The 12,784-nt window shown below is 39.9% G+C and overlaps 1 protein-coding gene across 1 annotated transcript in view; it reads left to right on the top strand.

Moving 5' to 3' along the window:
* The first annotated feature begins 1,044 nt into the window (after positions 1–1,044).
* Positions 1,045–12,784, top strand: part of kif6 (kinesin family member 6) — a 93,283-nt gene continuing 81,543 nt past the window's right edge. Inside the window, exons 1-3 of the mRNA XM_033642343.2 lie at positions 1,045–1,180; positions 5,093–5,202; positions 7,995–8,069. Of these exons, the coding sequence (XP_033498234.2) occupies positions 1,121–1,180; positions 5,093–5,202; positions 7,995–8,069 (245 nt within the window). The 5' untranslated portion in view covers positions 1,045–1,120. The remainder of the gene's footprint in view (positions 1,181–5,092; positions 5,203–7,994; positions 8,070–12,784) is intronic.

Below are 12,784 nucleotides of genomic sequence, written 5' to 3'. Positions count from 1 at the left end.
CTGATAAGAGAATTACTGTTCCTTATGAGTTTTTATAAGTGAGAGCATGTTGTGCTTTTTGCCGGTGGATCCATGTACTTTTATATAACCTCTGTCAGTGTTCCTTGTAAGCCTAATACTGTGCAGGTAATAGAAAGTGATACAAATAAAACCGGCAAAGTCAACTTGAACCAAAACAATAACAGTTTACCTATAAAGCTGAACATCAGCAGGTGCGATATGATGTGTTTATGTGTGTGTGTGTTTGTGTGTGCTTGTGCCTTAATGCAAACCCCACCCCTCATATTGTTTGCAAAACATACACACGCACACACGGTCACACACAACACGCTGCCGTCTGGTCTCTCTTATTTCTCATTTAAACACACTCTGGTTTCTCTCATCTTTCATTTCCATTTTTTTGGGCCAGTGGTAGATCAAAGAGAAGATGGTTAAATGCTATGTTTGCTGTTTTCAGTTTATTTCTAAAGGTTTTTTTTTTATGCAGCACCTATAGAGACGGCAGGTATGTAGAAATCCCAGCAGTGATTAACACACACCATTTCCTGTTTTCTAATATATCTGCTATGACTGTCAAATCTGTCAGCTGTGGTTGCACCTATTTGGATCAAGAGTAACTGCTCTTGGCCCTAATGTGTGGGGAGTGCCTACTGTTGTGAATACACTTCTGTCAATATGCAGACTGAATGAGTCACTGAACCTGCAGTGACCTTTTGTCTTGAATACACAAAACACCTGCTCAGAGGAGAATAACAAACATCAGGAGAAAATAGAGCAGCTATGAATGCTTTGTTTTATTTTTACCCCTAACAGTGTGTTTAATGTTAATCAAAAGCCCCCCTCCTACACACACTCCTCCCTGGACATCTCTGCACTGGCCCTGACTCACAGGTGTTTAGGGAAAAGAGAGATTGAGAAGGATAGATAGAAAGGTAGTTTTACCCTGATGAATCATCTTTGAGAGAATAGACGATCTTTGTCAGTGAAGGAGGGGACCGCCGTCTCCTAGCAACCAGCTGCAACAAACTACAAAGAGCCCGGCGCTAGCTTCGAGCTAACCAGCTATGCCTACAAGGAAAAGCAGCAACACTTTGTAATTTTCTTTTTTTTCAGCGGAAAAATGGTGAAACAGACGATACATATATTTGGTCGCATTAAACCCACTAAGAAAACTACGTCGGTAAGCAGACAGCTAAAACAACATTTAAACACACCTCAGTGGATAATGAATGCTAACGTCAGAGAGTATGCTTATTTAAGCTAGCTAATGTTGGCGTTATATCAACGGGGCCTCTCCAAAAACATTGCCTGCTGGGTTACATTCTCACCACGCCAAGTATCACAGGTTACAACGACATTTTAACACAAAACAAGACTGACTAACATAATACTAACGTTACTCAAATTGTGTTGACATTTTCTACACGTACCATAACTTTCACAACGGACAGTTGGGCTTGTCATAGCAGGGATAGCACAGGTGTAACTAATGACATTAATGGGCTGATTATGGCACCCTTCTTTTAAGCGTCCCAATAAATCAATCACATCAAGAGGTTACAATACAGCACCCAGGCCCTGGAGCTGGCACACCTGAGTGGAATGCAATTATTATTTTTAATTATACAGATGCTCATCTTGCTATGACATGAAAAAATAAAATGGGGGCCAGTATCAGTTTTAAGGTGTGTGAGTTAAAGATGCCAACAGCTAGTATTTTGTGCTGATGTTCAGTGCCTTTACATGTGACTGTTTAGGAGGAGGATTATATATGTAGCAATGAGAAGTATGAAAGTAGTATGTAAAAATAGAAAAAATAAAAATATGTGCATTATGTTACAATGTTTAACATTTAAAAAATATATCTGAGGTATGCCAAGTATGGAAGATGTGTAAGATAATAAAATATGTGCCCTATGCTACATTGCCAGGGTATGAAATTAACAAAATATTTTGGGGGCAATTTTGGCCCCCACAGTCTAAAAAATGGGGGCATTTTCAAAATGTTTGGGGGCCATCAAAAAATTGTAATTATGTTCTAACAATAAGCACATGAAAAGCAAAACCAACTAAGATAGTGTCTTCACCCTTCAGTAGAAACCACTATAAATGAAATAAATAATGGGTTACATAAAGTTATGGTTGCAAAATATCACTCAGATTTCCTATAATTCAACCAGTTTAAATGTGATGATTTAACCATTAATCTACTGATAGCAGTACTAATGTTTCACCACATTAGTTACTTTTACTGTTAAAAAGGCCAAATTACTATAAATTCCTTAGATGCAAACCTGGAAGTAAGTTAATTTAAAATTTAACATTCATTCTACCTTAATTTTTCATTAATTTGTCATTGTGTTGACACAGATCACCCAAGAAATGGTTAATTTAAACTTATGGTACAGCAAAGCCCCCTCCCCTTCTCTGTCAGATTACTCTCACGTAATCAGTGCAATCTCGTTGATCGTGTCTGGAAAATGAGTTGTAGACGTGACAGTAAATTAATTTAATGAAAATAAAATTATACTTTAATGTCAGATTGTAATACTGTTAAAAATATAAATACATATAGTTGTTTTGAAAACTTGGGGGCAATTTTGGCCCCTGGAACATGGCTTTTGGGGGCATTCTTGGATAAATTGCGGGCCAAATGGCCCGTGGCCCTTGCTAATTTCTGACACTGTACATTGCAGTGCAGAAAACTAGTATATGAAGTTTTAGAAATACTACAATGTGTGTATTATGCTACAGTATACAACACAATACAAAATAGAAAAAAGAATAAGACACATATATATAATATGTGAACCATATTATTAAATATACATTTAAGAGTGGTGCTGGTAAGAATAAATTAGTATACTGGAGAATATTGCACAGTTGAATAACTGCATTGAGTATTGCTGTAGTTGAATTATTGCACCAATTATATCACAGTTAAGACAGTGTTACAAACAGTTATTGTACCTTTAAGTCATTTGGCACAGTTGAAATATATTAAGTAAAATATATTATTCAATTATATGATACCAAAGATATTATATGTTTTAATAAATAAAAAAATATAGCATGTATTCTATAAACTGTATCATATCATCAAGGTGACATATCAATAAAGTTTAAAAAAAAATCAATTCCCCAACTCCTGGTAGGTTACTTAGATTTTTATTTCTTTTTTTTGCAATGAAGTAATGTGTTCACATGCTTCTAAGGGCCGTAATATACTTGCTGCTTGATCGAACGTACGCATACACAATGCGTACACAACGCACAACCACGGCGCGTTGTGTACGCAGCACTATGCAGCCAAAATGCACAATACTGGCGGTCACCACTTGGGACAGACAACAAAAATATAACCCGGAAATCGTGAAGAATCTCATGAGAAGAAGAAGGGTCTGGTCTGATCATCCGGTCGGGTCATTGTGCATTCACACCAGTGCCTCTAGCGGTTATACAAATATTGTATCTCGCGCGCACGTCGCTGTACCTTGTGTGGAGATGTGCATTCGACGCGTCAAACGAATGCAGATCACGTGTGGCAGCCATGATGCGGTCGCGTTGTTTGCAGCAAATATAATACGGCCCTTAGTCGTAATGTGGAAACAACATGGAGACTAAAATGAAGATGTGTTTTACTTTACTGCTCAGAGTGTTTAACATCCAAGTGAAGATTTCTGTTACTATCCAAGTGTGCTGAATCAGTTTTAAGCTTTATATCACAAAGTAATTTTATCCCAGACTTGTTGCTGCACCAGTACGTTCCCTAAAACCACTAAAATATTGCCTCTCCTTTGTTATCAGGGTTAATGCTAAAATCTTTTCTAAATAGTCTAGGTCACTCAACGTGGACAACAGCTACTGGTTACAACAAAATACTACAATGTAAATTACATGTGAGCAAAATTGAATATGCAGGATGTGAATTATCAAATTTTCTTATCATCAACCACACATTTACTTTTGTCCTCCATGTCTCTGCCTAATATGACGTCAACTTGCAATTCGTGTACCCAAATTTTCACTGACTTTCAGAGTTGTTAAATTTTCCAATGAGGAACCCATTTTTCTGATTATTCTGACAGCACATGAATGCAGGTTATGCTACACACATGCGTACTAATGTTCAGCTCCTATCAGATGGGCCTTCTTTATTGGATGCACATGTACAAAAACAAAAGTCAATTTCCATGAGAAACACCCCTGGCAGCACTTTACTCTCCCTAAAACCCTATTTATTGTGTGAGCACAACAGCTGATGGAAGAGATGATCAGATTACTTTGAGGGTTTCTGTGGCACTTTAGCTTGAGCTGACAATATCCAGCAAAATGAAATGAGCACAGCTACCTCCTTGGGGCTTTTTGAGCGTCTGCACATGTCCACGTGAAGACAGCAAAACAGTGGCGGTCAGGAGGCGATGCTGCAGGCAGAGCGACAGTGAAAAACAATCCAATCATTTAGGTCTTATCTTTTATACCTGAAACCCCGGAGACTTGTAATTGCATCGTCGTGTCCATTGGAAACATATGCCAGAACATATGTTGAAGCTGAAAACCCGAGGGTGGGGGTGTTTAGATTGACCCAGCCAGCCTCAATTTAAATGTCCTCTTCTGCTAGAGCTCAATCTATATTGGTTTAATGTTCCACAGTTTTTCTTTTCTCCCCTGGGGTGAAATTGCAGAACTTGCCTACACTGTACACTGATCATGATTGCTTGTTCAGTTCTGTTGCTTTCCACAAAATAAATGCTTCATAAACTCCATCTTTTTATTTCAGGGCTCGCATTTCCCCAACCACAAGTGGACAAACTTATATTTTAAACCTCACATAATGAATTGTCTTTGTATTTAAATTGGGCTGTATGTATGGCACCACATACCATAACATTATACAAGTAATAGAAACATAGCAGACTGATCTTTCAAAACAGTAGACGAATGCCTTTGTAGCTTCTTTTAAATACTCTCAAGATTTTCTCTTGTGGTAAATTTCCAAGCCCACAAGTCCATTGCCCTGTGATAAAAACAGTAGTGTGTAAGCCTTGTGCCACTGTAGGACTGACTCTACTGTTGTCTCTGGCTCCCTCAGGTGTACTCTGTGGACAATGAAGATCAGACAGGTGCTTCATTGGAGTTTGTGGTGCCCAGGGATTTGGCTGATGGTTTTGTTAACAACAAGAGGGAGTGCTACAAGTTCAGGTAGTTATATCTTTGTCTTTTCCATCTGCTTAGTTTAATTCCTCAGTCAGCCAACTAATTTGCCGTACAGACCAGTTCAGACCAAAGATTTGTGACAAGACGAAACTGTTGCAGAGAAAAGTTGCAGAGGTGTGTAAATTGCCTGGTCTGAGCTTGACTCAAGCTGGCTGATGGTGTCACCTGCAGCTCATCTGGTCAAATCGCCGGCAGCTGGTTTTAGAACGCAAATCAAGTCATCGGTTTCAACAGCCAATCGACTTGTAGTGGAGTCCACTGGTCAAGTCAATATGGTCAAAATGACCACAGGCGGCTTGTTCGCTTGCTGCGACAGGTGCTTTGTCTTGCCAAGCCCTCTATTTCTGTCCTCATGGTGTGAGGTCCCATTGACTGATTATTTGGCGCTGGTTATTTATGTATTTTCATTTCATCTCTACAAATTCAGCTGAAGCCAGTATCTCACTATCACTATCCTCATTTATATATTTTAAGAAGCTAGAAATTATATTGAGCCACAAAGTAAGTCTGAAAAACTGGAAATCAGAACAGAAGTACAAAGAGTTGTTGCCTAGTGATGATACACCGTCTCATCTTGTCACATTGGTGTGAACCAGCAGGTTTTTAGAACGTTTCAGAACAGCACGTTGCAAGTAGTTGCCTATTTCAACTCATCTCATCACACATCTTTGGTCTGAACCTGGCTTTACAAAACTGGTGGAGTCTTTGAATTCCACCATAATAATTTATACCCTTTTTATATCTACTAATGGTTATACGAAACTCTATCATTGACACTGTAGAGTAGTTTGAACTTGTAGGCAGTGAAAGCTTTATATTTGTTGCTCTAAATACCTTAGACTCTCTTTCCTGTGACCAGTCTCTGATCTGTTTTGTCCTGTATGTTAAAGCAACAGCAGTTTTGTTTATAGAAATAGAAATTAGATTAATAAGAAGTATCAGAACAATTAGTTACGGTCTTACGTGAGTGCAGAACATCAAAACAAGGACCACCTGTTTTATATATATATCTAAAACTGGGAAAAGCAAGAATATTGTAGATGACCACTTTAACTGTTGATTTTAATTATGGTCACAGGGACAGAACACCCCAAAATACATAATTTTCCTACCACCCATAGTGCTGTTTATCAGTCGTTTGTTGAGTTGGTATGTGTTGCCAAGTGTTTAAGATACCGGCTGTAAAGATGTCTGCCTTAGCCTTAGCTTGTGGTGTTTAAGGTGCCAAAAAATGCATTTGAATAACTCAACAGCAATGTCTCTTTCCAAAAATCATGACACGGTTACACGGGATAATCCACAGAACCTTGTTGTGAGCAGTTTCATGTAGGAACTATTTTTTTTTTTATTGAACTACACCTGCTAACCGTATCACCACATATAAATAAGTGTGTATCTTCTGCTAGCTCACTTAGCACCACTGAGCTAGCTAAAGGTACAGCTCAGCTGAGGAGCACGCCATTAATGTTTACATCTCGTGCTGTCACATGCACAAGCCTCTCGTCCATGAGTAGATGCACACTCCCTTCTGCGAGGTGATATGGTTCGATATGATATGGTTTGATTTTCATGCAGTTCTTTTAAATAACAAAACGCTGAAGCATAATATTTATGACCTATGATATGGTAGCCTGATAATCATTAAATATGCTCTGTGTGGGAAGCTCTCTCAGTAATAATAGGCGCAGTAAACCGCTGCAGCTTCCACACTCACTGCTCCTCCTGGTGGATAGACAGACCATTGCAACTGGTTTCTACAAATTAAACTTAGAGGCGTTACCAGTCGGCCCATATGTTCGACGTCATCGGTGACGACAGGGACCTGTCATGGATCGGTCAGGGCTCTACCATGAGCCAAACGGAAATTTGAAGTGGCTGCATCTGTAGTTCCATTTTATTCAAGAAAAGGCAGACATCTCTACGCCCAATATCTCAAACACTTGGCAATTAATACTAGAATGATCTAAACTAATAAATAATACTACAGGTGAGAGGAAAAATATGTAATTTTGATTTTGGGATGAACTGTCCCTTAAAGCTCATTTGAAATCAAGAGCTGAATCAATCATCTTACGTGTTCTTGCTTTTCCCAGTTTTACCAAACATAACAGGTGGTCATTGTTTTGATGTTCTACATTCACTTAAGCCTGTAGCTATTACACTTGCTTAGTTATGTTTAAGAGTGACTAGTGTTCAGAGTGAATAGAGATAACATACAGTGTAGAGGAAGGTGTGTTGCCCACCAGAATTTACACTCTCCAGGTTACATAAGAACTTTTCCCGTGAATAATTCATTCACCAGTTCTGTCAGTGCAGAGCCAGAACATCTGTTTAACGCTGGTGGTGAAAGCTGCAGCCTTATATACCCTCTGGGCAGGGCCCATGCCACGCTTCCAAGCCCTAAATTCACAGTTGGGGAGTCAGACAGCAGTGGACACTGAGAGCCCTCGAAAACCACAGAGTCTTTTAATAGCCTGTGGAGGTTCCCTTGTGCCCTTATAGAAATAAAATTTCCACATTTAACAATCTTCCTGGGCGGATTCCTCTCACATCACTCTCATCTTTCTGTGGGATAAAACATGATGGGCTGAGACTGCTTTAGAAAACAGAATGACTAAACTCCTCCTCATCCACTGGGGAAATTAAATAGACTGCTTTTTGTGCTTATTCACTCCTGCTGTGGGTAATTGTGTTGAGCCCTGAATGTTTGAGATAAAGCAGTGACATCCATTTTTACTGTTTGTTTTGGTGTCTTTGTTCTTCTCACTTTGATCCAGGTTCCTAAAGGTGTTTGATCAATCTGCCAGACAAGAAGAGATATTTGAAAACATAGCCAAACCAGTTGCAGACAGGTAAAATCTATCAGTTTTGAAAGTTGATGTCATGCATTTAAACTCCTTGTCAACCCTTAAAATTGCAACCTTTGATTATCCCGTTCACGAATGATCACTGCTCACCTGTCCCCAGCGATGCTCATCTCTCCACGTTGTAGGTCGGGCCACACAGGCTTCAGCCATCCTTGTTGACAGGAAGTCAGTAAAGCTCAGCTTTCTTTAAGATGGAAATGGAGGGTGTCTGTGAGTTTTGGCATGCTTTGCATACTTAAACCACTAAGTGGACTGAACTGGCAGGCAAGATGGCAAACTGTGCCATCGTGAGTGTGAGAACATTTTCAAGCCACAACACAGAGATATACTGTAGCTGCCTACTCATTTTGAGCTGTTCTTTAATTAGTCATGCATGAGGACCACATTCATTAGAGTAACCTGCTGAAAAATCGGGCCCTCAAGATCAACAACACAAGTCATTTGTCAGTGCTATTTAATTTAATGGATGGATTCACTTGGGCCTGTTTAAAATGTACAATGTTTGATGTATTTTGAATATTGATATGCCAAATATATCTGGAAAATTTGTTCAGCATAAGCATGTGTTGTCATTCATTGCCAATAGACTAGACCACAATTTTTAACCAATTTTTAGCCATTTTTTGATCAATAAAGTCAATAATTAATGAATAGTTGATCACTGAGTATGATGATCGAACAAAGCAGATTTCTTTTTATATTTTGGTTTGGCAACAGTGTGACCACCAGGAGTTTACTGTGAAGGTTTTAAAGGTCCTGTGACATTCTATACCTTTGATCCTCTTAGTTTTGGTTTCACATTGTAATTATGCAAGCACACTAAAGATTTATACCTGACATACCTATGCCCTGTCATTGTCGCCTATGCAAGCTGCAATCTCCCTATACTTGACACTGATAGGTCTGTAGACAGACTCTCCTTTCCTTTTACATCCGCTCTATCTCATCATCTGAGGAAATGATTGAACAGTGGCAGAGTTTTTCCAACCGACATCATTTTATGTAGCACTGTTTATGGACAAACTGAAACCTACACTGTACATTCACTAGCACTTGAAATCTACTGCTAGTTTCTCCTCTGCTCCGATCGCCAACACCTGTTTGCTCTGACCATCACTAAACCACACACTACACACTGAGGTACTACACTACCCTTATCACTTAACGATAGCTGGCCAAAACTTCTGTATTGGTCTGAAAGTCTGATTCATCCAAAAACCAGGAATGAACCAAACTATGCTTCAGTTTGATCTGGACTGAGGCAACTTCTTTTTGTCAAACCAAGCTTTGGCTATTTGGTTCAGACTGTGGTCTGGGGGAGATTTCACACCTGTAATTTTGGTTCTGATCAAACTGAAAAGTCCAAAAGTCCGACCAAATGAGGTAGGTGTGAAAAGTGCCCTGATGTAAGAAAAACAACTCCACTGGTGGAAGTTGAACCTAAAGGTTTACAGTTGGATATCAGCAAATATTTCAAGGTCATGCATCTCTACCAGATTTTTCTAGATGAATCTCATCTGGTTTTAATTTTGTTTTAATTCGTAGTAACTATAGATCCAACATGTTCATAATATAAGCACAACACCTCTCGTTTTGCATTTACATTTGTTTTCAATCTTCCAGGTAGCACAACAGCGAATTTTGTTTTGGTTCTTTACCTCTAAGATACCTCTACACACACATTTTCCCTCCATTCCAACAAAGGGGAACTCTTACAGTGTCTGTGAGAGCTTTAGCCTTGCCTTGACTTCATGTTAAATTAGACTGACTTCCAAAAGAGACAGCGGCCAAGAGGAGAGGGAATTCACTTGGAATTTCCTGTGATCAAATGTTGGTTGTGTTGTTGTTATGTGAGCGAGGTTCTTCCTCCCCTTCTCCAAACTCTGTCCTCCTGCCTCGATTTAGCCCTACCACCCCAGGATTCTGAGTCACAATAGGGGCTATTTTAGGAATCCAGCAAGTGCTTTGCATTATCTTTGCTATTAGAAGACATATAAACAACAGGGTGAGACGTCTGGATTGTCTGACTAAGGACTTGTGATGTTTTTGACCTGACTCACACAGGTTCACCGACTTGGGTATTAGGTTGTCCTCCCCAGCCAACCTTTTAACAGTTCCCCCTTTGTTGTGGCAGATGGCAAACATCAGATTAAAAAGTTTCAGTCACAACCAGGTCTTACCATATCATTTTGTGCCTTTTAGTCTTTGGTTTAACTATAACGTCTGCAGCCTAGGGGACACTAGTCATCCTGTCTGGCCATGACCATTCTGTCTCTCCAATCAGACATTTCTAAGTCCACTGTCAGTTCCTTGCCACCTCTGCAGGATGCATGTTAACACACTGAATGTTCTGAATTCCACAAAGTTTGAGCCCTTCAAATCCAGTCTCACCACACTGAGTAAAAGACATGGGGGTATGCAGGAAATAATTCTGCCTGTTCAACCCCCATTTCCTACTGAAATATGTTGCCTTCAGACACAATCACAGGAATAGGCTGAGACCTAGGCCTCATATCCTTGCTACAAAAAATATTACACGATACTGAAAGGCACTTTATCTGGGACCAATGTAGACTAAGCTTTGGGTGCTGATAACTATGAAGCTTATGTTGATGTTGACGTGGTCCCAGTTTCAGAAGCACGTCTGGTCACAGTAATCACAAACAGAATCAAATTTGGACTGACAGACTGTTTTTCCTAAAGCCCCTGTAGTCAGGAAACATTTATTCAGGTTTAGTCGGGAGTCACTTTGAATCGCAGCAGTTTCGCTGTCACCGCACTTAAACTCAGTTTCATGCACGCAGGCGCCTATCCTCTCAGCTAGCAATAACTGTCAGGTTGATGTTTTGGTTGGTACTCTGTCATACTTGGCGCACATCACGTTCAGCCAAAAGCTCTAACTCGTTTACTTGCACACTAGTCTCTGTCTCTACTGTGGTGTAACCGAAACCAGTCATTTCAACCCCAACACAGTAGTTTAAAAACAAACCAGCATTAATAGCTCCAGGAGAGGAAGAGCCAACGTAATGATGTTGGGCTGGCAAGGAAAACCCTCTATCTGCGCTGTAATCCCATTTCACAAGGCTGTGAAACCTGTAGCCCGAGTTCAAAGAGGAACAGGGGTCTGTTCAGTTTTATACTTAAACCTATTACATCAAAAGATTGGACCTACTGTACTGCTGCCTAGAAAAAGAACAGAAAGAGCAAGGATCTTCTGGATGATGACTTGCCAATCTCCAGGAAAGCTGAGGTGTAAACAGGAACAAGCATTGGGAAACGCCCAAGCCTCAGCGGCGTGGCTGAGGCCGCATCATTAGCACTGACATTAAACTAAACACAGAGCCTGTGTCTTTTCTCTCCTCTGCCAATCGTCTGCCATGACTCACGCCAGATTAAATGGATGCCCAATGGCCGTCCAGCAGACTAACCAACCACCATTCTCATGAGTGGACGCAGTGTTTTATATAAACTGACATGCAGTTTTTTCCCTTACCCTTCTTATGCAGGGCGTGGAATTATACAGCACACAAGAAGGGAAACCCACACACTGCTCTAATACTGGGTTGGCAGTTCCATTAGAATAAGTGAGAGGCTTAACTTTGTTTATAATTCATCTTGATAAATATAGTGTCACAGTATCCCTTTTTCTTGCAATTGGCAAGTCAGAGAGCATATAGTTTATCCTTACCTTTGATCCAAGCTCATGTATCAGAGGTCCCTCTGTCATTTTACTATTTCTTGCTGGTTTATTTCCAAGGCTACAGAACAGACATTTTTTGACAATTTATTTTACCTCATGAATAGCACCTCTTTGGATGTTCATTTCATTCAAATAGAACCAGATACTGTTGGTTTCCATGGCCCTGTGCACGTGCAGAAGGGCAGTTTGATGCCAAACCAAAATTTACCAGGCCCTGCCTAGTTGAATGGGTTTTGGGCCTTTTCCTTCACTCATAACTGCGAGACATTCCTCCCTCACCGGCAGATGTCTGTCGCCATAGCAGTTCTCCAGTCACTGCCATCTTTTCCTGTGGATTTAAAGTGTCAGATTCAATTCAGTCAGACTTTTGGTGTCTGCTTAGGGATATACTTGACAGTCCCTTGCACCCTTTCAAATTTAAAATAGTGGTGAAGGAGGCACACTGCTAATTATTTACTGACAAACAGATGAATTCTGATTTTTGTAGGTCATAGCATGTTCACGTCAGAGAAACTGTATTTTTAAGGACAAAATAGCTTTACTTTCCACTGTTAACGCTCAGTTAAGGTCTGTTTTGTTGTTTGGCTGCATATAATTAGCCCTCTAGATCACAGCAGTAAGCAAACACTGTTTAATTGCTATCATTTGTTCTTATGTTCACATAAACTTACAGTAGCATAGTTGTCCATAACCCTAGTGCCCTTACAAGAGTATCTACTCTACTGTAAAATGTGCTTGTCCTGCCACTTAAAGTGAATTTGCCAGTGTGAACACACTGGATGTGAAAGGAGCGCCTTGGTATCTGAATAAGCACAATATCGTCGGTTCAGTTCCAGACAAAAAAACCTTTGTTGCATTTCACACCCCTCCTGCACCCCCCATTTCCTGTCCACTTCTTCTCTATCGTCTATCCAATAAAGGCCCAGAAAATAATCTTTAAAAAGATGGATGTGGAGGAAATGAAATTTTGTATTAAATCTTCTTATCTACTTGATGTACA

This window comes from Epinephelus lanceolatus, chromosome 15, assembly GCF_041903045.1.
Source record: "Epinephelus lanceolatus isolate andai-2023 chromosome 15, ASM4190304v1, whole genome shotgun sequence".
NCBI lineage: Eukaryota > Metazoa > Chordata > Actinopteri > Perciformes > Serranidae > Epinephelus > Epinephelus lanceolatus.
Note: the sequence above shows the minus strand (reverse complement) of the source record. Positions and strands in the feature narration are given on the sequence as shown.